The sequence below is a fragment of the Crocuta crocuta genome, unplaced genomic scaffold (genome assembly GCF_008692635.1).
Source record: "Crocuta crocuta isolate KB4526 unplaced genomic scaffold, BGI_CrCroc_1.0 scaffold322, whole genome shotgun sequence".
Classification (NCBI taxonomy): domain Eukaryota; kingdom Metazoa; phylum Chordata; class Mammalia; order Carnivora; family Hyaenidae; genus Crocuta; species Crocuta crocuta.
This window is the reverse complement of record NW_027532592.1, coordinates 5679428-5706353: the sequence shown is the minus strand read 5'-3', so window position 1 is coordinate 5706353 and position 26926 is coordinate 5679428. Positions and strand designations below refer to the sequence as shown.

The 26926-nt window shown below is 37.1% G+C and overlaps 1 protein-coding gene and 1 long non-coding RNA gene across 8 annotated transcripts; one reads left to right on the top strand and one right to left on the bottom strand.

Moving 5' to 3' along the window:
• Window positions 1-338: 338 nt before the first annotated feature.
• GORAB (golgin, RAB6 interacting) lies at window positions 339-19531 on the bottom strand. 5 transcript variants are annotated; one of them, XM_077779887.1, is made up of 5 exons: window positions 19390-19531; window positions 13714-14071; window positions 11476-11577; window positions 9141-9281; window positions 339-2235 (listed from the first exon to the last, which is right to left on the bottom strand). In XM_077779887.1, the coding sequence occupies exons 1-5, from the start codon at window positions 19448-19450 to the stop codon at window positions 1779-1781; spliced, it is 1119 nt and encodes a 372-aa protein (XP_077636013.1). In that variant the 5' UTR covers window positions 19451-19531; the 3' UTR covers window positions 339-1778. The 5 variants fall into 5 exon arrangements, with proteins under 5 accessions (XP_077636013.1, XP_077636015.1, XP_077636017.1 ...); XM_077779889.1 differs by having other exon boundaries at window positions 13714-14117; window positions 19390-19445; XM_077779891.1 differs by lacking the exon at window positions 19390-19531 and adding an exon at window positions 12758-12930 and having other exon boundaries at window positions 13710-13776.
• A 282-nt stretch (window positions 19532-19813) lies between these two features.
• LOC144244552 (uncharacterized) lies at window positions 19814-24017 on the top strand. Of its 3 annotated transcripts, XR_013338979.1 has the most exons (4): window positions 19844-19892; window positions 20918-21008; window positions 22194-22377; window positions 23594-24017. It is a non-coding gene; the product is annotated as an uncharacterized LOC144244552 (long non-coding RNA). The 3 variants fall into 3 exon arrangements; XR_013338981.1 differs by lacking the exon at window positions 20918-21008 and having other exon boundaries at window positions 19814-19892; XR_013338980.1 differs by lacking the exon at window positions 20918-21008 and having other exon boundaries at window positions 19842-19932.
• Window positions 24018-26926: the final 2909 nt, after the last annotated feature.

The window sequence follows — 26926 nt, the reverse complement described above, 5'->3', positions numbered from 1 at the left end:
TCCTTAAAAAATAAGAGTGTACTCCACAATAGCTAAAACATGGAAAGAGCCTAAGTGTCCATCAACAGATGAATGGATCAAGAAGATGTGGTTTATCTATACCATGGAATACTACACGGCAATGAGAAACAATGAAATCTGGCCATGTGTAGCAACATGGATGGACCTTGAGGGTGTTATGCTGAGCGAAATAAGTCAGGCAGAGAAGGACAAATATCATATGTTTGCACGTATAGGAGGATTAGGAGGAACTTGACGGAGGACCATGGGGGAGAAGAAGGGGGGAAATGGCGGGGGAAAGGGAGAGAGGCAAAACATGACTCTTGAATGCTGACAAAAACTGAGGACTGATGGATGTGGGGGGGAGGGGGGGATGGGCATGGAGGAGGACACTTGTGGGGATGAGCACTGAGTGTTATGTGGAAACTAATTTGACAATAAACTATTTGTAAAAAAAAAAAGAGTGTATTGGACAATGATGCTTTCAGTTTTTATGAATGTCATTCATAAATAAAAACATAACTACCTATGTAAATGCTTCTGTTCAGAGAAGTCAGTGCTGGAAAGCTATAATTTCAACACAAATTACATAATATAAAAACACACAGCTCATCCACATTGCTAGAATACACTCAAACTCATTTAAAATTTAAAATTAGGATGGCCCCAACATTTTTGGCATTATTATACATACAATATTACGTTTGTCCTTATTCTTTTACAATAGTTTTTTTCAAGACTTGAGTAGTATTTGTACTTTTTGGAATTTCTGGTAAATAAATCATAATTTATTGTGAAATTCACAGGTTTTGTGACAAAACAATAGTATTTATACATTCACATATAGCACAATATGGTGGTCAAGTATTAGTGAAGTGTTAGTAATTAACAGACTATTAAAATACTAAGAAAACCACCATTTAAACGATTTAAATGCTTTATGACAGGATAATTTATAACCAACATATACAACACCTATTTACAGACAACTTTAGAAAGAAAATATATCAATTTTGCTGATAAAATAATAGATTTTCTCTATTATTTTCAACTCACTATAGAAATGTTTTCATTGTCTAAATTTAATCAATATGCTGATTACAGACAATATATTAACAGTAAAATTACATATTCTAATGGTGTATTTGTCTGTGTGCGCGTGTAGCAACTAATCAAAACTCAGGTTGTAAGTTAAAGCCATTTAAAAGGTGAACTGAAGAATGTTACTGAAGCTGTCTGGTTCCTTTTGTAAACTGCAGCTTCCAACTTGGGTTTTGCAGCTCGACTAAGATCCAATAGACAATTCAGTGTACTACTTCTGTTAGTTTTTTCTCCTTCTGTCCATTTCACATGTTAATTTTTGTGTCTTTATGGACTACATACACCAGGACTCTCATCATCAACACCTCTCCTAAGCAACATCACAGGAGTCTGATTAGGTGTTGAGGATCACTTTCCATCTCACTCCTCCAGATTTCCCTGGTGCAACACACTCTCAGTCGCGTAGTGTTTCTTCCGTCTGTTCAGGTGGCTTGTTTCCACCTGGTAGTAAGAGTGCACTGTGGGGAACTGGCCCTGGATCAAGGTGAACTGTGTGCCTATCTATCAAATTATCACAATGGGGGTTTAGAATGTCAAACGTGTTCTACTAAAACTAACCATGGATTCAAAGTTAACAGTATTTTAAAGATGCACTTATCAGAGCTCATGGCATAACCCACAACAGAAGTTTACTTTACTCAACACCGCACTAGCTGGAAGATACAAACACTGGCACTTCACGTGGTCAGGGCAGCTGAAATGTCCTTTACAATAATTTCAACTTCTTGACTTCGGTCTGCATTCAGAATGGGAAAGCTACCGGAATGTTCACACTGTTCGTCTACCTTTTGACAAGCGCCTTGGTCTTGATGATTTCTGTTCTCTTTGGCAAGCCCTAATGTCACACTCTCCCCGGAAGGCTGAAATGGCTGCTGCAGATGAACCATCTGTTTCCCTGCTTCAGCTTCTTGTTTGTGCAGCAATCTCTCCACCTCCACCTCAAGTTCCAGAGTCTCCTCATCAGCTTGTACATCCAGTTGTTGCATCAACTCCTCCAACTTCTTGGCCTTGCGGAGCTCATTCTGCTGTATGATTGTACAGAGGTGTTCAGTGAGCTGCTCTTTAATCTCAGTCTTGCGCTGCAGATCCAGCTTTGCTGTCACATATTCTGCTTCAGCCCTGTCAAAGCGCTTCCTGGAAGGACAGGTACAGAGATTGGGACATTGGTTTTCCACTAAAGAAGATATTCAAAGGAGGTTCTAGAAACAAGAATTAGGCTCCAGAACTGGGGGGAAAATATATTGAAGATATTTATAGTAATACTTTGTGAACACCTGTCTACATGTTAGACAAACCAGGCTGCGGCTGCTAAAACTTCCAGCACATCCACACTTGGACTGTAAGCATCTTCTTTTGCACTCACGTCCTCTTTCTGAAGCAGCGCTTGAATGAAAGCAGGCTGAGGGGTTAACTCAGTGGTGAGCTAGCTCCAGTGGGGGAGAACCCTGATTGGCAGTGTTTGCCAATTTCTGTAGTACAAACACTACCTTCACCACAGCCAATTTCAGGCTATCAATGTGGCACTGCTGAATGCAGAACTGGGAAGAAATACACAACATCTGCTCTGGTGAACCAGTGCTACCTGGCTCCAGTACACAACTGGTTAAAATGTATGAGAGGCAAAAAAGTAAGAGAAGCAAAAAGCAGAAAATCTGCATCTCTTGATTAATGGGTTAGAAAAGGAAGAAATATTCTGGTGGAGAAGGATATGGACAGTGAGTCCAAGATGAACATAATAAATACTACTAGGTGAAGCAAGAAGCAAGCATCAAGTAAGAGCAGAGAAACTTCAGGACAAGCTTAGGAAAGGTTTCTCAGTCTTGGCACTACTGACAATCTGGACCATTCAGTTTTTGTTGTGGGGAGTTGTCCTGGACATTGTAAGATGCAAAGCAGAATCACTGGCTTTCTCCCACGAGCTGCTAGTAGCACCCACTACTTGTGATAGCCAAGAATGTTTCCAGATGTTACCAAATGTCTCCTAAGGGGCAAAAGTGCCCCCAGTTGAGAATCTCTGGGTTAAGTTGTTCTCTTATCATTTTGCAACCACAGACTACTGTTAGACTTCGATTAGGGTATTTTACCTATTTATATAAATATAAACTCCACAGATACACAACGCCCATCTTAGAAGTAAGGTAATTCTGGGATGTGTGGGTGGCTCAGCCAGTTAGTGGATGACCTGACTTTTGATTTCAGCTCAGGTCACAGACTCATGGGTTTTGAGTTTGAGCCCCACATTGGGCTCTGTGCTGACACTGCAGAGCCTGCTTGGGATTCTCTCTCCCTCCCTCTCTTTCTGGCCCTCCCCTGCTCACGCTCTCTCAAAATAAACATTAAAAAAACCCCAAAAAACCAAGAAGGTAATTCTATTGGGGAAGTCACCCTGTGATCTCTCTTCTTTTGCATTAGGTTAATACAAAAAGAAAAATTATTATATTGGTTCACGGTCTTTGGCCTTTTCCATACAAGTTGTTTGGTTTGGTTTGGGCTGGTCAGGAAAAGAGACTGGCCCACATTTATCAACGAATTATTCACTTTAAAAGCCACTAACAGTGGTGAAAGCCATGCTGCCTTACCTGTTATGACTGCCTACATCAACTACTTTGAGTTGCAATAAAACAAAAACTAGTATATCTCTTAACACAAGATTCTCTGTCTTGAAAAGAAATATAATGAATAAAATGAAAGGCTTTGATTTTAGAACACCTAGGGTTCAAAACCTGCCTTTTCCATTTTATTATGTATGTACCTGTTTTGGTCAAGGTCCTTTTGGATGTAAAGAACACTCAAACTAGCTCAGGTGAAAAGTGGGTTTTATTGTAGGATACAGGAGGCAATCTCCCAGGCATGTCATCAGAATCAAAAGCTATTCTCTTTAATGCTTTGAAACCACAGAGTCTCTCATTCTGGCTTTCCAATCATACTTACAGCCCAATATGGCCACCAGCTGTGGCTCCACATCGAATTCACTCCAATTTCTCAGTGTTCCACTTCCAGGGGCGGACCTGGGTTGGCTTACCTTGGCTCGTTATCAGTTAAAAAAATTATTTTTTTGCATTTATTTATTTTTGAGAGACAGAGTGAGACAGTGTGTGAGTGGGGGAGGGGCAAAGAGAAGAGACATAGAATCTGAAGCAGGCTCCAGGCTCTGAGCTGTCAACACAGAGCCCGACCCGGGGCTCGAACCCACAAACCATGAGATCATGACCTGAGCTGAAGTCGGACACTCAACTAACTGAGCCACCCAGGAGTCCCCAGTTTAAAGAGCTCTTAGTGTCCACCCATGCCATGAAACCCTATTTAGCCTATGAATTAAATGTTCTGGAGTTAGTAGCTCATCTTTGTTTTAATCAGGTGTGCCCCAAGGTCAGCCCTGTGGCTGAGTACAAAACACAGACAGGTTCATAAGGAAAAGGCTGAAGAATATGTGTGCAATGTCTGAAAATTCCAGTATAGTGACCCTTGGCACCATCTTCAACCAAGTTTCGGCTTATTTGTAAAATGGTGATGATACTAATACTGCATAAGAGTGTTAAGGATTAAACAGTATAAACAGGGCAAACGTCTAGCCCGGAGACTACTAGGCACTCAAGAAACAAACTTCTTCAGAGCAACAGAATCAAAAAGCATTGTTCATGTATCACTATAAACATGTACTGTACCTAAAATTAAAATTATACAAAGTTCAAGGTCTTGGTGTTTATATTTGAAAATTTTTATTTCCATCATGTTTATATTTCATTTTTTTTACTGTCATATAGTAAATATTAGAATGAGAAAACTAGCTGTTTTTCAATTACCCTCTACGTTAAAAGAATTATTCTAAAGGAGCTCTGCCAGACATGTGAATTTCTGATTTCTACACTTTGTAACATATCCTATTTAAGAACGTTCTTGCATCAAGCTTAAGAGCTCTGACAGCATTCTCTACAGTTATATGAATGCCTTGTCCCCTACCCTGACTCAAACCTCCTTTCTGTGGCCTGTGGTCTCCCTCAGCCAGCCAGTCAGTTAGTAAAGATTTACTGACTGGACTCATGAATGCTGAATTGAAATTAAAATTTGCAAATAGGTCCCTAGGTTTACATTGATCTTTCACCCTGGATAAATCACTGAAGATTTTGCATTTTGTTTATTTATTTAAAGTTCTTCTGGCTAGAAACATGCATATATATTCTTGTACAGAATGATTTATGATTAAAATATTGATTAATTTTACAAACTGCACTATGAGCCTGAGGGTCAGGTGGAGAATACCAATCAGAGTATGATGACATGTTTTGGAAGAGAACAACAAACGCATTATATAGAAGACAGTACGAAACACTGAACTGGAAATGTAATCACAGAATTGTTTTGTTATTTTAAAGGAACACTGAGTGATTTAATGAATGTTACTTAAAGGATTCTAGACATTGTCTCTTGGTTGGGTATTCTGAAATTTTTTAAGAATTCAATCATTAACCCTCAGCATTCCATTAGGTTCCACTGATCTACTTTCAGTGTTCAGTTCCTTTTCTGAGCAGTTCTAACTATTTGTAATGATCAACATATAAAAGTTTTTATCTTTTCTTAGCAGTCTTCCAGAGAACAAAGAGAAAATTTACTTATATTTTAAAGGACAGACAAAAACTACATTTTGCAATTACTGTATGTGGCCATTGGACCCTCTTATAAATCTGAGATACATTATGGGGCGTTGAGATAGCTTTTTCCTGTATCTTGAAACATTTTGCCATTTTATCACTCTGGGCATTATTTCCTCATTACTCATCAATTATTCCCATTTATACAGAAAAAAGATTAATAAGAAAACAGAGACTGATGGAATGGCCTAAAGGATGATGCCACAGTGAAATAAATCATCACTGTTTATAGTGAAATAAATCACTGTTTAGTTGTCTTACTGTGTTGTCCAAAGTATTATATCACCTTTCCTTTAACTTTTTTTTTTTTTAATGTTTATTTATTTTTGAGAGAGAAAGAAACAGACCGTAAGCAGGGGAGGGACAGAGAGAGAGCAGACAGAGATAGAATCTGAAGCAGGCTCCAGGCTCCAAGCTGTCAGCACAAAGTCAGACGTGGGGCTTGAACCACAAACTGTGAGATCATGACCAGACCCGAAGTTGGATGCCTCTACATCACTTTTTTAAAAAGTATAAAAAAAGACTAGAAACACTATATTTGTAATCTGTTCTCAGCTTTCACTGAACACAATTCAGAATTAATATTTTTTCATTTTCTGCCCACAGTAGAAAATAGAGAAAGTTGACAGCTGAAGATGCAGCTATTAGACAAACCAAAAGACAAACGTTGTGGTAGGCTAAAAAATGACCACCCAAACTTATTCACTTCCTGATCCTTAGAACCTGTGAATATTACCTTACACAGCAAAAGATGTGATTAAGTTAAAAATTTTGAAAAGAGTTCATTCTGAATTATCCAGTGGGACCCTAAATACAGTCACATGTGTCATTTTAAAAAAAGAGGCAGGCTGGGGCACCTAGGTGGCTCAGTTGGTTTAAGTCTCCAACTTTGGCTGAGGTCATTATCTCATAGTTTATGGGTTTGAACTCTGTGTTGGGCTCTGTTCCGATAGCTCAGAGTTTAGAGCCTGCTTTTTATCCTAGATAAATTTTCTCAAATTCAGGATCAATGAATGAAAAATATACTAAGGACAAAAAGAAAAGGTTACTCTCAGAGAGTTAATAACTTCAACAGAGCAAACTTGATCGCACAATATTTTACAAGTACCTGAACCATCTAATATTGTGAAAGGATATAACCACATTCTTTCAACTTTTTATGTTTGGGGCCAAAAATTACTTGAAACAAGGAGGATTGCTATGCTAATATTCCTATTAAAACTTTTAATAAAGTTGTTTCCCATAATCATTATTTTTCCTTCTGTAAATTAGACATAAAAGTTTAAAACATTTATGTACACATGTGCAGATGTGTATGCACGTGTATATATTACATGTTAAGGAGAGGGTCTATTAAACACAGATTGCAAACAGTGCTCGTAGGTTTTCCTGGTATACTAGAGGTCAAAGAGATGCTCTACGCACAGCAACTCTATTTTACAAGCTGGTCTATGCAGCATACAGCATCCTTGTAGTAACAGATGTGAACAGTAGCAATAACTCTCAATTTGGCTCCTTCAAAGTACTGGTCTTCTTAGAGGGATCTACCCTAACATTGATCTACAGAAGCCAGTTTTAAAGCAAATTCTGGCCTATTCTGTATCCAAAAACCTTCTGTGGACAAAGCACTGTACCAGGTACTCTAAAACTACAATAGTATTAAAAAAAAAAAAAAAAAAGTCAAGGAAATCTCCCACAGAAACGGACTTCCCTGGAGACTGGCTACCAGTAGAAATCTAAATCACAATACTGTATCACCAATCTCTAATCTCTCAATAACCACAGATGTAAATTTAGAAAACGTGTTAATTTTATGTATGAACAAGGTATAATGCTGGTCCCAGTCACAACTTTATTTATGACTTACCTCAATAGTTTAGGTTTTTAAAAATAGCCTCACACATAAAATATGGATATTCACATACAACTATGTCAATAACAGTACCATGAGAAACGGCCATCTTTAGTTTGTTAAGAAATGTAAAAATTTATGTCAAATTTTTTTTACTGGGTAAAATAAAATTTGATTAAACACATTTTATATTATGGGATGTTTTCTTTTTTAACCAGTAAACCCATATTCTTTGTGGTTCTCTGAAGGATAAAATTATGACATTTCTTATATAATGTTCAACAAACAAACATATCCTTCTCCAGCCTCCTCGAAGACAGAATTAAAACAATCGGATGATTTTCTGTTGAGGTATTTAGGATAAACTGAATTATTCACATGAAGGGCTACAAAAGCATAAGAATGTTCTTCTGGTAAACTTAAGTTACAGACTAAAATATGCTAAAAATCTAGGCTGAGTTTGATCTTAAAAAATTAATAGAAATAGGAACCTCCAGTTATCAGCTACTGATGGCATTAATTTAAGCAGTTAATTAATAAAGGCAACCTGTTAAGTCTAATAGCATGTGGTCAAACAACAATTACAAAAATCACAAGGACACCACAAACCTCTTTCTTAATAAACGGTGAACTGAAACCCACAATCAAGCATTTCCACTTTATTAAACTGTTCTATAAACATTCTGCTGCTGTGGTTTACCCTGGACTAAAGAGGCATTTGGATGGATTTCTAGTGTTACAGAGAAAGATGCAAAACCGAGTCATTAACACAGCATTCCCTTGTGAGAAAGATGAACTGGGATGATTAAAGCAACACGGGAAGGACTGAAAACCCTGAAATTGGACTTAATTTTTTGCCCTTTTATCTGCTTGCAAAATTCATGTAATTCTTTACATGTGTTCGTGCATTTTAAAAATACTCCAAGATGATTTTTTTCTCTAAAAAAATGCCAAGGGTTGAAACTAAGGAAACACATGATAGCAAACTATTATAGACAAAACACAAACAAGAAGAAAAAAAAAGAGGAAAAACTTCAAGCTTTCAAGACAGAGTGGTATTTTTTTTAAGATACTCATAGGCTTTTTAAAAAAATAAGCTGGATCTTCTTTCCTTGATGAATATTGAAATAAGAACTAGGTTGATCTCTAAGGACCATCTCAGATCATCAAATTTTCTTAATGGAAAGAGTACAGACTTGGTGTTAAAATATCAGAATTAAACAGCAGAACCTGGGGGAAGTCATTAAGACTCTTAAGAGTCCCAAGCATTACACAGATGATTGATGGTTTAGTAAGAAAGACTAAAATGTATGTAAATAATGCAAGAAATGTGCTAACAGAAACAAGAACAGGAGTAGGGCAGGGCTAAGGAAGACTTCAGTAAGAGGAGGCACTGGGTTTAGTACAAAACAGGAATAAACAGCACCAAATGGGACTGGTATGAGGCTTAAGTTAATGACATACACGAAAACTCCTGGCCTCGACAGCAACAAATACTTAGGAAATCTCCCTCCTGATTCAGAGTTCTCTCAACTCACTGAGCATATGAATATTCAAGGCTGGCTTGATCAATCCGGTTTCTGAGGATCCCAATGTCTGCTGACACCATGTCATCTAAAGCCTGCAATTCCTTTTGGATCCGCTTTAGTTTCAGGGTCTCTGCTTGAGTTCTTTTAGATCTGGAAAAATGAACAGAAAAATAAAAACATTTTAAAATCATGTATCCATAGGCAAAAGAAGAAAGCAGCCTACTGTATATACTATATGATTATAGTGTATAGTTTTTAATAATCGGAAATAACACAGATTGAAATATAACGAACACTGGTAAAATTTTGGTATGTCTCTAAGACTGCATTTGTGCTGTTTTCCCTTATTATTCCAAGTTTTCTATTAGTATATACTATTTTCATACACAGAGGAAAGAGCAAGATTTTTCAAAATACTAACAGTTCACTTATGGGTCTATATTCATTCCATGAGGATGAGAATAAGCACTAAAAGAACGTGATCTATATTCTCTTTACATAGAACATCTAACAAAGCTTTCCAAATTTCCAGCCTTAAACTCTTGCTAAGCCCATTTTCATTCGTCCAACACTTAGTGGACAGAAAGAATGGACGCCTGCATTAAACACCATTTCTTTCTATGTCTGTTTGGTTTGAACCTTCTTAGGGCTCATTTCCCCAAACTTTTTTTGCTTTGATCCCTATGTTTGAGGCAATACCACAGGTCCTCAAAATTCTTTTTCTCCCCTTTCTTAAAAGCACATCCAAGCACAGTCCCCTCACCACCCCCAAACACATTACTACACCGAAGGGCAGAATACACAAATACAAAGGCCTTTAATCGGATTTCACTCCCTTCAGAATTTCCCACCCATTCTCAGAGGAGAATAAAACTCCCAGAGAAAACCACTATTTTGCAACTCATATTCTCCTGATTTTTACTCCATTATGCACTTCCCCTTGTTTTCTGCCCGCAAAATTAACGTATGATTCTTTTACTTCAAGGACTTCACTGATGCATTTATCACAAATCTGATCATGTTGTGTTTTCTCACACTTTGGCCTATTATCAATACTTTGTTTTAAACCAAAAGTGCATCAAGAACAAGTGTTGAGCCTAAAAATCGTGTAAAATACAGTGAACAGTCTCCCCAAACACTTCTAAACTGAAGACTACTGAAGTGATTTTCAAAAATCACTTCATACTTTGAATAATCATGTTTTCTTCTTGAAATGTAAGTTCAGTAAGTTGCACATTTCTTGTTTCATGCAAATCAAGAGGGACTAGCTGGAGGGGAAAAAAAAAGTTCAAATACATGTGTCCTTTTGACAGATAAAATTCTCAATTACTCTTCTACGTACCTGCCTTTCTCCCTATCCTTGTCCCTTCCCCTCCCCAACACACTGGGCAGTGTCAATACATAATTTTGTCAGGCTCTTCTGGAGATAGAAAAAGAAAATGCCAAGAATACTTGCTTGCATTTAATTCTCACTATTCTCAGTCACTGCTTCGCTGACCTAAGCTTGGGTTCCTAAGGTGACAACACACTGGAAACTACAACCTAAAAGGACAGAAAAAGTGGGTGAGGGGTGGAAAGTGGCTCAAACAGGCACGTTGCTGCTGGAGGCTAGCATGATGCAGTGAAGGAAAAGGAACTGCCAACAAACTGACACCAGCAGCGGACAGAAAAATAGAACCGCACACAGTATGGCAGAGTGCTCACAACGGTGACCCTGAGTCATCAATGAAAAGTTAAATTATACTGTGTATCAGTGGGGGCAGGGTAAATTATTTAAGAAAAATGTCCACAGAAAACACAAATTAAAAGTTCTGGGAGTGAAAGTCACTTATGTGGAATAATCTTATTCTTCTACATGTCACATGATTAAGGCCTCCCACGTCAAAACTAAAACCTGCATTTGCTGTTGATACGCTTATACTGATGGCTATTCACCGCTCCCTTAGAACATGTAAATGGTTAAAAGTGAAAACACTGATGCTGATTCTGAAGTTTTACCTGCACCTGTATTCACAAATTTGGTATAATCTACACTTACAAAGTCCTCCTTAATGAATTAACATTGGAATTTCTGTATCATTTATAAAGCAGAATTTGTTTAGTGAGCCTTAAAAGTCATGTTATAGAGGGGCGCGTGGCTGGCTCCATCAGTAGAGCATATGACTCTTGATCTCCGGGTTGAGAGTTCAAGCACATTGTGTGGAGAACCTACTTTAAAAAAAATTTAAAAAGAATATTGCAGAGAAAATGTCACCTTATCAGAACAGACAAGGGAAAATAAACATAAAATGTGACAGAACTTATTGCAGGTTACAAACAATCTCTCCTAGTTCAGGTGCCTCACCTTTCTGCAATAGCTTTAGCCAAAAGAGCTTTCTTACGTTTATTTTTCTCTTCCATTAGCCGTTGTTCTTGTTGGAGGACTTCCCAACGAGATTTTTCTTGCCTAGGGAGTAAAGAGTATAAAAATGAGTTTCTGAAACCCCATGCCACACCTTTCCAGTCTCAAGCCCCTATGTATAAAATGTAATCAACCAGATTATATATATTTTCCTTCAAAAGTCCTCTTAAAAGGAACCCATCTGTAGCCCATTATTTTGTTCTAATTGGAACAAAGATTATCATTTGCAGTCAAGAAGGCTTACATAAATTGGCCCTTTGAAATTCATTATATGTATATAATCTAGGAAGCCACAAACTGGAAGCCAGAGTACTGTGGCATTTCTTAGGAGTACAAAAAGAGTTGTGTAAGTTAATTATGTATTATATGCAAAACGGAAAACAAAATAAATTGGTATGTAGCTAATGTCATATCTTTTAGAGTTTTCTATAATGAAAGTCTCTACCATTTAACACCCTTAAGACAATAACCAAAGTTTATTTCACTCACTTTTTAAAAAATTTACTCACTTCTTTCCATTCTGAAACATTTTTAAACAGAGTGAAACATGAGCTAAGACTTGAATGCTAGACTCTAATTTGTCCAATTCTGAAAGAAGTATATCAAAATTACCATAAATTTAAGAGCTTGATGTCAACTCAAAGTAATGACAAAGCTATTTATTCCTATTGTCGTCATTTCTTATGGCCATTGTGTCAAAAATCTCTATTCCCAGACCTAGTAACCACTTCCAAATTTATCATTTTCTTTCCCTTCCTAGAGTCTCCACCTGGGTGCAGGCACTGGCCCTCTCTCATTTTGACTATTGCAGGCACCTTCTCACCAGATACCTTAGTTCCAGCCCACCCAGCACCCTCCTCAAATGGGCCGCAATCCTGACACATGGGTTCTCTAACCATCGTTGTGATCAGGGCATCTCTCCTCCAGAGGCCTGGGTGATATGCTACTAATTGGGAACTCGCTAGGCAGGAATCCTCAGCTTCCACATCCTTCTTCATTTCCCTAATTCTCTGCCTTCACTTTTGCCTCTTCCAGAGAAGGGAGATGTCATCTCTGAGCATTCTCTAGAATACAGCTTTCCTTTCCCCTTCTTGTAACCTCCAAATTTCTCCTTTTCAATGACAGTTTCTGATATTACAGGTCTATGAAAATTTTCCCAAGTATCTAAAAAAATTATTTTCCCAACAACATTCAATCTAAATTATCCAACTCAATTTAAACCCACCTTCCCTGCTATTTCAGGCCTTTGCTGGGGAACTACACTTAAAGACATTTAAATATATGCACTTGTTCAATGTTGTTCTCATAATTTACGTGGCTTTAGATCTCCTGTAAAAATGATTTCTTGGTTGTAAACCTCTGGTGGGCAGGAAATACTTTAAACTCATAGTACAGAACCTGGATCAGAAAAATCATAAGACATATCAAAATAGAAAGACTCAGAAATGGAAAACAGAAACAAATGCCAAACTGATAATAAATCAAGAGGAAACAAATATGAGTGGATATCAAAACAAAAGCTATAGGATAAAAATTCCGAGAATTCATAAGTCATACACAGAATGGCAATTTCCATAAAGCTGTTACTAAATTCTGGAAGTGGTTTCTAATATAAGCACATTAAATAAATAATAAAAAGAAATCTAATGATGTAGCTGAATTGTTTTATCAGTCCTTTCAATTTCCGACACACTTTTCTTTGACCATCCCTTCACATTTCTTCATAAACACCCTTCTCTGGGTCAGTGGAGACGGAGTGAAGTTGAAGAACGAGTCTGGTCTAGGGGGAGGGGGAGCACTATGCATGTAAGAACTGCTTCTCATGAGGGTAAAGGGCAGATGCTTTGGATCCAGAAAGACTTGTATGTGAACCTCAACCCTGCCATTTATTAGCTGTGTGTTTGCTTTGGGAATAAAGCATCTTTTCTGAGTCCATGAGACCTCACCTGTCAAGTGACAATAATGAACATGTATTAAAAGACTACATGGCATAAAACATAAAATACCCAGCACTGACTGGCTTACAACATATTTAGGTGGTAGCTATTCTTTAATCATTTACTCATTATGCTTCTAGGTTAGAATAGAAAAGAGAAAACGTTAAAACTGTATTTCTTCAAAGCCCTGTGGAGGAAAAAAAATAAAATGGAAAAAATCTCAGGGATACATAGACTTACTAACAATTCCATTTTCTTTTTTTCCATTTTGCAATCTGGCTTTGGAGGTAGAACTTCAGTGTTTTTGTGACTATCATGGGAATTCTCAAGTCCCGGTTCCGTTGGCTGACTCTCAGGGCCCTGTGGTTTTCCATCACCAACAGGAGAAGTGACTGTAAGAGGACTAGGAGGAACAGGGGAAGAAGAATGTGGGTTTGGAGCATTAAATCTTGGTTTTGGTGTAGAAAGCAGCTGCTCTGGAGGTACTGAGCTTGATCCATCTTGAAGCCCAAGTTTTTGGCTTTGCTCTTGAAGGGCTTTTTCTCGCTGAAGTTGTTGTCGACTTTTCTTCACAGGGAGACGCCGCTGTGGTTCAAATGTATCTATGTGAATAAGAGAATTCTTATTCATCTGTCTGTTGAGTTAAACCTCAGAATAAAAAAGAAGGTTTCTTTTTCAGCTTAAATTGATAATTGACTACACAATTAACTAATCTGACCAAACAAGGCAGACAAGTGAATTCTTTAACAGGTCTTAAATTTGACTTATGATTCTATCTGGTCTCCCAAAATAAAATGGTGGGTTGCGTTTACAAATGGGCTGCACCTTTCTTAAGTAAGTAACAGCAGATCTCAGGCCAATTTGATACTAGGTAGATGTTATACATCAAGTATAACCAAATGAAGTCTCTTATTTCTAAGAATGCTAGTTTACCCTCAAATGTTAACCTTCATCTTCCAGAGCAGTGCAAGGTTGTCTTCTCCAAAGTTAGCTAGCCATTAGTCAATATAGGCAAATTAATTTTAACAGCAGCCTGAACAAACCTATAGAGGAAGATAAAATTGGGAGAAAATTTTTTTAAAAAAAAGACATAATACCCTTATTATACTTTTTGGTTTGTCCAACCAGTGTTAACCTTGTAAGGTAGAGTCCTGGAGAATTTGACTCACAGTCTTATTATATTTAAGAAGATCTGTAAATGGTATTGTTTATAAAATGCCTGGGAAGTGAAATTGTGGTAAGTTCTTATAAATTAAATTAAATAGAGCTTTTAAAATTCTGCATATTGACCCATGAAGCAACACAAACCTATTATTTAAATCTCCCAAAGGAAAGTTAAAAGCTCTGGAGTCACAGTTCCGGCACAGCTTTCGTCCAGCTCAATAATCGTAGACAAGTCAATTAACTGTTCAATAACTCAGTTTCTTCAAATGTCAAATGGGTTGAATATTTACCTGCTCTACCTAATTCATGGAGTTGGTGTAAGAATTAAATGATATGGGTAAAGAAAATATTTTAAAACATAGATGTACCATCAAAAGTAATATGTTATTGTTGTTGACTTGAGCCAGGAACACAAAGTAGCCTCCTCTATCTTGAGACAGGAACTTATTCTTGACTACTGAACTTTATGTACACCATAAGAAAATGCCACTGAGCTTACTTCCCAGTTACACTCACTAGCTGAAGTGTTAATAGTTCCTATGAAATCCAGTACTGCTGCTTCCATTCTATTTTGCATTTCATAGAACTTGCACTGGAGATTAAAAATGCTACAATAAAATAATAAACCAAACAATGAACAAGTCAGGCCTGAAACAATAAAAACAAAACAACAACAACAAAAAAACTCCTGAAACTAATATAGCAAGGTTGCAGAATCCAAGATTAATATACAAAAGTCAACTGCTGTCCTATGTACCAGCAATGAACAAATGGAGTTTAAAATTAAAAACATGATACTATTTGCATTAGCACTAAAAAAACAATAAGTAATACTTAGGAATGAATCTAAGAAAGTAAGTATAAGATCTACAAAGAAAACTACAAACTGTGATATGAAATTAAAAAATTAAATAAATGGAGAGATAATAAAAATATTATTTTCCATATTCATGAAAAGAAGATTCAATATGGCCTTATTTGGGGAATACTGACACAATGATTCTCAAGCTGACTGGAGAGACAAAAGACTCAGAATAGCTAACACAACATTAAAGCACAAAACTGGAGAACTGGTATTACTTGACTTCAAGACTTACTTACTATGAAGCTACAGTAATCAATACAGTGGGCATTAGCAAAAGACTAGATAAATAGAACAGTGGAACAGAAGAGAGACCATAGGAATATCATAAAGCTTTGAAATAGTGTGGTATTGGTGCAGTAATAGACAAACTGACCAACGGAAGAGAACAGAGAACCCAGAAATAGGTTCGTACATGTATGAAGCACTGGTATGTGACTGAGAGAGCATGGCCTAGCAATAGCAAAAGGTGGAATCATTCAATAAATGGACTTGACAAAAACCCAGCTATATGGAAAAGATAAAATCAGATCCATACCTCACACCATATAAAATCAAACAAAACATTCTCCAAATGATTAAGGATTTAAATGTCAAATCAATATTTTTAAACTCTTATTAGAAACACATTTCTTTATACAGTGTTTTGAAATCTGTTATATCTTATATAATAAAAATGATTCTTAAAAACTCTTAATTGAATATAAGGACTAATGTCTTATGGAAGGGTACTACCACCTCATGGTAAGGTACTAAATTAAGAGACAGAAAATGTGTACAAATCTGACCATATTAAAATTAAATACTTTGTTCACCAAAAGATTAAAGTTAAAAGACAAGTTACAAGCTGGGAGAAGATATTCATCGGAGAACATATTCATAATATACCAGGCAAAAAACTAGTATCAAGAATAAAGAACTCATTAATATTTTCTTTAGACATTGACAGCATTGTAGCTGCATTGTGGTTTTTTATTTCCAATTTTTATTATGAAATAAATCATACATCAATACATGTATTTGTTACTGACACACATCCAACCTGTATGGATTATAAAAAAAATAGTAACATTTAAAGAAATAAAACATGACTCAGGGTGCCTGGGTGGCTCAGTCTGTTAAGTGTCCAACTTTGGTTCAGATCACGATCTCACAGTTTGTGCTTTAGAGCCCCATGTCAGGCTCTGTGCTGACAGCTCAGAGCCTGGAGCCTGCTTTGGATTCTGTGTCTACCTCTCTCTCTGCCCCTCCCCTGCTCATGCTCTGTCTCTGTCTCTCAATAATAAATAAATGTTAAAAAAATAAAATAAAATAAAACATAACTATAGTAGACATAACTGCTATTTCTATCCTCTCCTCTGGAACACCAAGATAATTGTATTTATTGCCCTCCAAATTGTATTGCTTGCTTTTATTAAATGAAATGTAAGTATGAGTGACACCTATTGTTTACTGATGGAAACATTTAATTGCCAATGCTCAATTCTTAACTTTTTTCTCCTCATGCCATGGTGAACTCCTATATGACAGCATGAAAACACAATGAGAAGTGACTATGTGGAAAAGAGTCACCTGCCAGTCTATGTCAGATATGAAGCTATAATGAAAAATAAATCTTATTATTTTAAATAATTGATATTTTAGGGCTATCTGTTAACTGTAGCATAACTTGTCTCAACTTAATTTCATTATTACCAATACTTTTAAAATTTCCTATGTATTTGCCCCTTCCTGATTATATCCCCCCTTCTAGTACTGTGTATTTTGATTTCCTATATTCCGCAAATATACCTGCTTTGAATGATTATGACCTTCTACAAGTGGTACCAGGTTGTATGTATGCTTCTGCAACTTGCTCTTTTCATACATTATATTTCTGAAATTTATACATGTTCATGTATGTGGGTATTCCCACTAGCTATATACTGGCCTACTGAATGCTTGTATCACAATTTATTCATCCACTTTAATTAATGACCACTTGGTTTGTTCCCAGCTTTTCAGTATTATAAATAAGAATGCAAAGAACATTCTTAATTTTTCCCCATGTTCTAGAGAAACATGGGGTTTCTCTAGAGTACTGTCATCCTTATTTTTACTGGCAACCAACTCTATCTTCATGGATTAATTCTACTTTTGGAGAACAACTGGAAGAAGTCTTAAAAATGAAAAATCCAGCTCTTCTACTTTTACAAATGAGAAATCCAAGACAGAAAGACTTACAGGCAGAGCTAGGAGATCTATATGTCAATCATTATGTTTGGCTATGAGAGTACAAAGATGCTAAGATGTTTTCTCTTACTCATGGTGGTCACAGACTAGCGGTTGGTGTCTATGCTCTAACATCTCACCATGAAATGATAGGCCTTGAAGCTAAGGTCTTTCCAGCCCCTCTCCATCCTAAATTGCAAAGATATTTAGAAATGTACATAATGTATCTACTGTTACAATTTAGTCTATATTAAGTCTTTTTTCCCTTGGCAAACTCAGGTCTAGTCACACAAAATATCTGTGAAATCTTCCCAAGCTCCACCCAACCCCCAGCACAGCCAGGTTCCTACTAGCTCTGTTAACAAGCTCTTGTAAATTATCTATTATCACATTCTATTATAGCTTGTCTCCTCAGTAGGCTATCAGTTCTCTGAAGGCAAGGATGATGCCTTGTTCATTTTAGTATGTATAATACAGAAGCTGATACCTCTAACTTTGGGTCAGACTAGAAACAGGTATCCTTGTACTCTGTACATACAAACATGGGAATGGATGTTCAAAACAAGGAGCAAAAAAGACCCTGAGAATATGAAGCTTGATAGTCAATTACACACTGCAGTATAACTTTTATGACATAGTTTTTAAAGACCTCTGGACCAGTCAAAACTTCCTCCATCTGTATAATCTACCTTGGCCCTATATTTCTACTTTACTTCCTTTTCCACTTGTTGGCCGTATTTTTACATCTATGCTAAAGATGCAGACTTCCCTGAACAACATCCAATTTGATCACAAACTCTAATAAAAAGCATGCCAGGGCTTACTGAATTTTCTCCCTAAGTATATAAATTATGGTGCTAAGAGGGATGCAAACTCACAGAAGTAGTGCGCACTACCAGACTCACCATGCAGAATTTCATAACACTGCATTTCAACCACAATCATAGTTTATATCACCAAGCGTTTCTCACCAAATAACAGTACACTTAACTCCTTATTAAGAGAAAACAAAATAGTGACAAGTCCATCCAATAATTACTCTACAAAGCCAGCGGGAGAAGCACATTTTAGCTTACAATAGCCAATAGGTATAATTTCACATCTAACCTTTCAAAAAGTCTTAGTTTTCTGACTCTCAACAGTTCGAAAGAACTGCAAAAGTCATCTGGCAACCAGAAGTGAACGCAAGACTCCAGATGCATTATGAAAACCATCGTCTTTTTGCGCCTATTCAGATCCCTGTGCTCCCTCGTTCCCAACCACTGTCAACTTTTATACATTCATCACAATTGGAATATGGTGTGCCCCTCCCCCTTCTTGTACCCCAACCCCAACCCTCTAGCCATTGACTTAGGCAGCAATCTTCCCACAAGAGACGCCGAGGCTGTAGGCTCACTTCCTCTCCCAAGTCCCGTACCCTTCACAGGACAAACTCAAATCCCTGAAATGGATTCCTGAACTTTCTTATCTAAAAGATCCCAGTCCCCGTGGACCCGCCCCTCACGCCGTGGCTCCCAATACTTCCACTTCTGGAATCCCACAATCCCCTCCTTCCATAAGAGCTCCTTCCCGAAACACCAACACTTACCCTCTTTCCCGCCCCCTTCCCCCTCGAAAGCTGCAGTCCCACCCCTTCCCCTCAAGAGACCCAAAGATTAAACCTCTGCAGGCACGTCGCGTTACCTTTAGTCTGCTTTAGTCGTCTCAGCTCCTCCTCAGAGAAGCCGGCCCAATCCCGAGCCATCCGCCTCGGCTGCCAGCGCCCCCAAAGCGCCCACACCTCAGAGCCCCGACTGCCAACACGACTATCCAGTCACATCCGGGTTCTTCCCGGCCGCGGCCGGCCGACCAATCAGCGCTGGATACAAGGCCCCCGTCGCTCGCTGCGGGGTCCTGCTCCCTTGGAGCTGCCCCCAGCAGTGCCGTTCAAACGGCCTGGAGACATCTCGGCCGCTCAGACATTCTTGTCTTCTGACCTGAGTCCGCTCTCTCTCCCTGTCTCCTGTTCTCGTTGGTTAATCGCTTCAAGAGATAAGGGGGGAACTGGCGATGGGGATAAGGGTGGAGATAAACAGGCAGTTAGGAAGTGGCTACAAGTCGGTGGCGGGTCAGGGCCGACGCGCCAGCTTCTGGGGCCCTTTGGGAAGACACTGCGGCGGAGCTTTCTACCCGAGGGGTCTGGCCCGGTGGGATTTGGGGCTCGCTGGGGTCTTTTCAAAACTCCTGGTATCGTCCTGCGAATTGACTCCAGAGGATGTTCGGATTTAGACTTACAATTGTGAAGAAACATTTTAGAAGGCCAGGGTATAGCAATGGGGAGGGAACAGACACATTTAGCAGGATTTCTCTGCATAGCTGTCTCCCAAACAACTATTGAACGTGGGTTGTTTCCCTGATGTTTTATGAACGGTTCTCGAAGATCTGTAACGTTTCTAAGGGATGTCTAAATCTCTCCACCTAAGAGTGATCCCTTATCAGTTTTAAGTTCAGAGAAGACAATGTAAAAACAACGTTGGGGCTGGGGCGTGGAGAAAACACTAGGCTTTTCCCTCTTGAAGTCCTAATTTCATTGCTCTGGTTCTACCTTAAACACTTCTCTGGGCGTCTGTTTTCTCATTTTAAGCAAGATTTCAAACGTGAAGAAGGACGATTTAAGAGATCAATTATTCCATTATTTATGTGTCTCCTCACTAAAAATGCATTTTAAAAAAGCATTATTTTAGCATACATTTTAAAGTCCCGAGTGTGACTTTTGGTTTTAGTGTACCAATGGTTTTAAACAAATGAAGTAGACAAAATAAAATACAATACCAAGGAAAGAATTGAAGTCAGTATTTCAGGTTTAGATAGGTAGTTAGAAAGTGAAGGATATTAGGAATTCCTCTCGTAACTTTTGAACTTTTAAACTTAAAAATGATTTCTGAAATTTAAGAATGCACAAACTCTTGGTTTTAAATGTGGACTCATTTTTCCTAACACTTAAAAATTAAAGTGCCATTCAAAAAGATTGGCGAAAAAGATCATCAAGTTTTGAGACATAGACTAAATGCTCGAAAGGTACAGATGTTCTAGCAGGAGGGGATCAGTAGCAATGGTAATTAATTCAGTTTCCCATTTACAAGCATCAGCCATGTAGTTTCATCTAATAAAAACGAAGAACGTTGTAGGCCCCTGTTAAATTTTATATATAAACTTTTCTTTTTAAACTCAGGATGAATTTGAAGAATTCTCAATAACCTTAACAGAGATGGAAATTACGGTAGTTCAAGAGGTTTGTGTAAGCACTGAATAAGAACCAAAATGTGAGTGAGATTATAGTAAAAAATCAGGTCTCTATAAAATTACAATTTCCAGTTTGCAAGGTTCTAACTCTTGTTTGTTGTTTCTGTTGACTTTCCCTCATGGTGACCGTTTTTTTCAAATGTTACGTAATATTTTATTGGGAGCTTAGCGTCAATGCTTTTTGTTTTGTGAAAGTACTCTGTATCTTGGACTGAGAGACTATCTTTGCAGATAGGTTTTGCTGGTGCTAGAACTTTGAGTTCCTCTAAGTCAAATTTAAAGTAATTTTTTCAACTTGTGGTATAAATTTGGATCTCTCCCCAGTGTATGATCCAGGGATCAGGTATTAGTTTTTTGTAGGAGCCCTTAAAATATATATGTATATATTTCTTCTGTATTGTAACTATATGTGTAGTTTAACAGCAGACTTCCTACTGCTTTTATAGAGCAGTAGGCTGAGTTTTTTCTAATCCTTTGTTATCACACAGATCATCCTTTCCAGGCTCTGAATTTTATTTCAGTGAACTTGTCTTCAAATGGGTATAGGAATCCCAATACCTAGCACTTATACTCAAGTAGAGTCCCTATTGGGTTTGCTTTCGACATCTTTTTGCTTTCTTTTAAGTTCTAAGCTATATATATATTTTTTGAATAAAAACGTGTTACTCATCAGTTATATTTGTTTATGGCAAAAGGAAGCCGTCTGTGATAACCTAGACTATTATATTCCCTCCAATTGATTCTCTTAACGGAACAACTAGAGATGATCTTATAAAAAATGCAAATCTAATGTGTGTGCCTGGTTAACACTATAAAATGGCTTCTTGTTGCACTTTGAATAAAATACCAGTTCCTACATAAGCCTGCACGATATGACACCCATCTGCCTCTTTTCAGTGACCGTTAGGTTTATCCTTCCCTTTATTCCACAGTCTATATGCTCCAGCCAAATTGACTTTCTTTAGAGGTTTGGACTATGCTAGGCTTTCCCCCAAATCCCTACTGTTCTACCCAGGGCCTTTCCAAAGGCTGTTCCATTTGGCCATAATAATCTTTCCCTTGTCTGGTTTTGACTTGGATGTCCACTTAGACATTCAATGACCTTCCTATTCCTATGGTCTTTATTACTTTAATAGCACTAATTACAACTTTTAAGTAATTTGCAATTTTTTTTTACTTATTTATTTTCTATTTTCCACTATTAGGTAACAGCTCCATAAGACGAGAGGATGCATCTTCTATTCACCAAGGGTGTAACAGGATGTTTGATGCCTACTGAGCCTTTAAATAAATGCTGAAAGACTAAACCTTCCCAAGTTAAATATTAAGATTAAACATCCCCATATTTCATGTATTCTGAGATTCCTTTCTAGTATGGATTTCTTGATGGTGAGTAACATTAACCCCATTTATTACTTACTGCTTAGTTGCACCTATAGACTCATTGGTTAGTAAATAAAAAACTAAAAATAGATTGAGAAGAATCAATATGCCCTTTTATTTTTTAATAAAGCCTTAAAATAGTATTTCAACACTATTCTGCAGTTTTCAGTAAATGGATCTTGCACATCTTCTGTCAGATTTATCTCCAAGTAGTTAATAGCATGCTATTGTAAATAGCACTTTTAAATCGATATTCAATTTTGTGTGCATGTGTGTCTACTATATAGAAATAAAATTGAGTTATGTTTGTTGATCAGTCATGATAAACACACTTATTAGTTATAGCAGCTGTTTTTAAAGGTAGATTTCTTTGAATTTTCTACATGGATGATCATGTCTGCAAATCACAATTTTATTTCTTCCTTTCCAGTCTGTGTGCCACTTGTTTTCTTGTTGTATTGCACTGGCCAAGACCCACCAGTATATTGTTGAATGGAAGGAGTGAGATTGGATACGCTGTTTTGTTTCTGATCTTAGAGGAAAAGCATATAATTTTTCACTATTAAATACTGTGTTACCTTTAGGTTTTTTGGTAGATGCCTTTTATCATGCTGATGAAATTCCTTTCTAGTCCTAGTTTCCTGAGACCTTTTATCAGATATCGATAATGGATTTTCTTACATGCTTTTTCTGGGTCTGTTGAAGTGATAATAGGATTTTTCTTTTTTAGATTGTTAATACGGTAAGTTGCATTGACTCTCCTGTGTTACACAGACCTGTTGCATCCTGAGATAAACTTTACTTGGATATAATATATTATGCTTTTTGTATATTCTTGGATTTGATTGGCTAAAATTTTGTTTAGAAGTTTTGCATATGTTCATGAAGGATACTAGTCTATAATTGTTTTGTGTTGTGTCTGCCTTCTTTAGGGATCAGATTGATGTTGTTCTCACCAAATGAGAAATATTTCTTTTAAATTTTCTGGAAGACTTAAATAGCTTTGATATAATTCTACTTGGTAGAATTTACCAGTGAAGCCATCTGAAATATCATTTGTGGTAAACTTTTTAACCACAAATTGAATTTCTTTGATTGATAAAGTGGATGTTCAGACTATTCTTGAGTGACTTTTCATAGTTTTTCTTTCAAGATACTTGTTTCATCTTTGTTGTTGACTGTATTGGCATAAAATTGTTCATAATATTTTCTTATTTTGCAGTAAATGGTTCATTTAGAGGGTTTGTGATGCTCAAACCCTGCACGTTCCAAACAAAGGACCGGCCTTTGACTGGCTCCGTGGAGAAAACTTCTAAACCCTTGGAATATCCTGTGGGATAAAATTGTCTTTCTATACCCAGGGACTTTGTGCTCATGTCACTTTTGCTAACAATGTGATTTATGGTGAATGCCTGTTTTTGTTAATCTGAATTCCTAGCCCGTGCTTTATCAGTTTGATCTCTGGAGGGACTGGAGACTGGGTAGCTAAGGTCAGTCCTGTGGGTGTTCCATGCCTGCATGACTGATCCAAGAAGAACCCTAGACAATAAGGTTTAGACGAGAGTCCCTTGTTTAACGACTAGGTAGTGATATCACTTCTTTAATCCTAATATTGGTAATTTGTATCTTGTGTGTGTTTCTCTCTCTCTCTCTCTTTTTTTTTTTTTGGCCCCTTCCTTTATGACTTTATAATTTTGGGTTTTTTTTTTTTTTTTAGTTTTTATTTATTTTTTTAAAATGTTTATCTATTTTTTTGAGAGAGAGAGACAGAGCATGAGTTGGGGAGGGACAGAGAGAGTAGGAGACACAGAATCTCAAGTAGGTTCCAGGCTCTGAGCAGCCAGCACAGAGCCGGATGCGGGGCTTGAACTCATGAACCATGAGATCATGACATGAGCTGAAGTCAGACGCTTAACCAACTGAGCCACCCAGGTGCCCCAATTTTTTCTTTAATTTTAAAAAAATGTTTATTTTTGAGGGAGGGAGGGAGAGAGAGAAAGAGGGAGGGAGGGAGAATGAGCAGGGGAGGGACAGAGAGAGAGGAAGACACAGAATCAAAGCAGGCTCCAGGCTCTGAGCTGTCAGCACAGAGCCTGACAAGGGGCTTGAACTCATGAACCTCGAGAGCCATAAGCCAAAGTCAGTGTTTAGCCAACTGAGCCAACCAGGTGCCCTACAATTCTATTTTTCTTAAACAGCCAGCTTTTGGTTTTGATTTTCTCTGTTTATTAGTTTTCTACTTTTTGATTTCTTCTTTAATTGTTACTATTTTATTTTTTCTGCTTACTTTGGGTTTCATTTGCTCTTTTCCTAATGTAGAAACTGAGGTCATTGATTTAAAACCTTGCTTCTTTTCTAAATGAATATTCAGTGTTATAAATTTTCTCTTTTTTTAAATTTTTTAAATTTTTTAAAAAATTTCTGAGACAGAGAGAGACAGAGTGTGTGAACAGAGGAGGGCCAGAGAGAGAGGGAGACACAGAATCTGAAACCGGCTCCAGGCTCTGAGCCAGCTCTCAGCACAGAGCACAACGCAGGGCTCGAACCCACAAACCACAAGATCATGACCTGAGCCAAAGTCGGACACTTAAGCGACTGAGCCACCCAGGCGCCCCATAAATTTTCTCTTACATACTGCTTTAGCAGATTCCCATGTATTTGGTATGTTTTTATTTTCATTCAATTCAAATGTTTTTTAGTTTTTCTTTTGATTTCATCTTTAGTTACTTATTATTTAGTTTATTATTTGAAATTCTGTTGTTTTAACTATTTGGAGATTTTTAGAGACCTCTCTTATTTGTTCTTTTTTTAAAATTTAAATACAAATTAGTTAACATATAGTATAATAATGGTTTCAGGAGTAGATTTAGTGATTCATCACACACACACACACACACACACACACACACACACATATATAAAACACCCAGTGCTCATACCAACAAGTGCCCTCCTTAATGCCCATCACCCATTTAACCCATTCCTCCCACCCAACACTCCTTCTAGCAACCCTCAGTTTGTTTTCTGTATTTAAGAGTCTCTTATAGTTTGTCTTCTTCTCTGTTTTTATCTTATTTTTCCTTCCCTTCCCTTATGTTCATCTGTTGTGTTTCTTAAATTCCACATATGAGTGAAATCATATGATATTTATCTTTCTCTGACTTCTTCCACTAGCATAATACATATTAGTTCCATCCACATTGTTGCAAATAGCAAGGTTTCATTCTTTTTGATCAGTGAGTATTATTCCGTTGTGTATATATATATTTATATATATACACACACACACCACATTTTCTTTGTTTAGTAGTCAATGGACATTTGGGCTCTTTCCATATTTTAGCTATTGTCAATAGTGCTATTATAAACATTGGGTATACATGTGCCCCTTAGAATCAGCATTTTTGTATCCTTTAGATAAATACCTAGTAGTACAATTGCTGGGTTGTAGGATAGCTCTATTTTTAATTTTTTGAGGAACCTCCATACTCTTCTCTAGAGTGGCTGCACCACTTTGCATTCCCACCAGTAGTACAAAAGTGTTCCCCTTTTTTTATATCCTTGCCAACATCTGCTGTTTCCTGAGTTGTTAATTTTAGCTATTCTGACAGTTGTGAGGTGGTATCTCATTGTGGTTTTGATTTGTATTTCCTGATGATGAATGATATTGAGTATCTTTTTATGTGTCTGTTAGCCATCTGGATGTCTTTTTTGGAAAAGTGTCTGTTCATGTTTTTTGCACATTTCTTCACTGGATCATTTTTTGGGGGGGTGTTGAGTTTGGTAAGTTCTTTATAGGTTTTGATACTAACCATTTATCTGAAATGTCCTTTGCAAATATCTTCTCCCATTCTGTCGGTTGTTTTAGTTTTGTTGACTGTTTCCTTTGCTGTGCAGAATCGTTTTTTAACTCTATTGTGGTCAGAGAAGTAGTTTGTATAATTTGAATCCTTTTATATTTAATGAGATTTGTTTTATGGCCCAGAATGTAGCCTCTCTTGGGAAAAGTTTTGTGTGCATATGAAATGAACATGTATTTTACTATTGTTTGATGGAGTATTCTCTTAACACCAGTCAGGTCAATTTTGGTTGATTTTAATTTTTATGTCTCTCATATCATTATTGGTTATGTATTTATTCAGTTATTTATTAAGAGACAATAGTTGAAATCTGCTACTACAATTGTGGATTTGTTCTTTCTTTTTGCACTTCTCTCCGTTTTGATATATGTGCCTTGAAGTTCTGCTATTAGGTGCATAAACATTTAAGATTCTATGTCTTGTTGACTATTTGACCACTTAATCTTGTAAAATTTGCCCTTCTTTTGCCTGATGATGTTAGTCTAAAGTCTTAGTCTGATACTAATTTACCACTCTAGCATTCTTCGATTAATGTTAGCTTGGTTTATCTCTTTTTCCTTTTCTTGTTTTCTTTTTTTTGTACTTTTAACCTACTTGTACTTTTATTTTAGGCGGCGTATAGTTGGTTTTGCTTTTCTATGTAATCTAACAATCTCTGCCTTTTAATTCATATGTTGATAATTTAATTTTTTTAA

What these genes read in the sequence shown, in the direction of transcription:
- GORAB (XM_077779887.1), bottom strand. Translation starts at nt 19,450, where the DNA reads ATGGCTCGGGATTGGGCCGGCTTCTCTGAGGAGGAGCTGAGACGACTA. An exon ending in GCTAAAGCTATTGCAGAAAG is followed by an intron (nt 9,282 to 11,475) that starts GTGAGGCACCTG and finishes TCATTTTTCCAG; the next exon opens with ATCTAAAAGAACTCAAGCAG. An exon ending in CTTGAATATTCATATGCTCA is followed by an intron (nt 2,236 to 9,140) that starts GTGAGTTGAGAG and finishes CTGTCCTTCCAG; the next exon opens with GAAGCGCTTTGACAGGGCTG.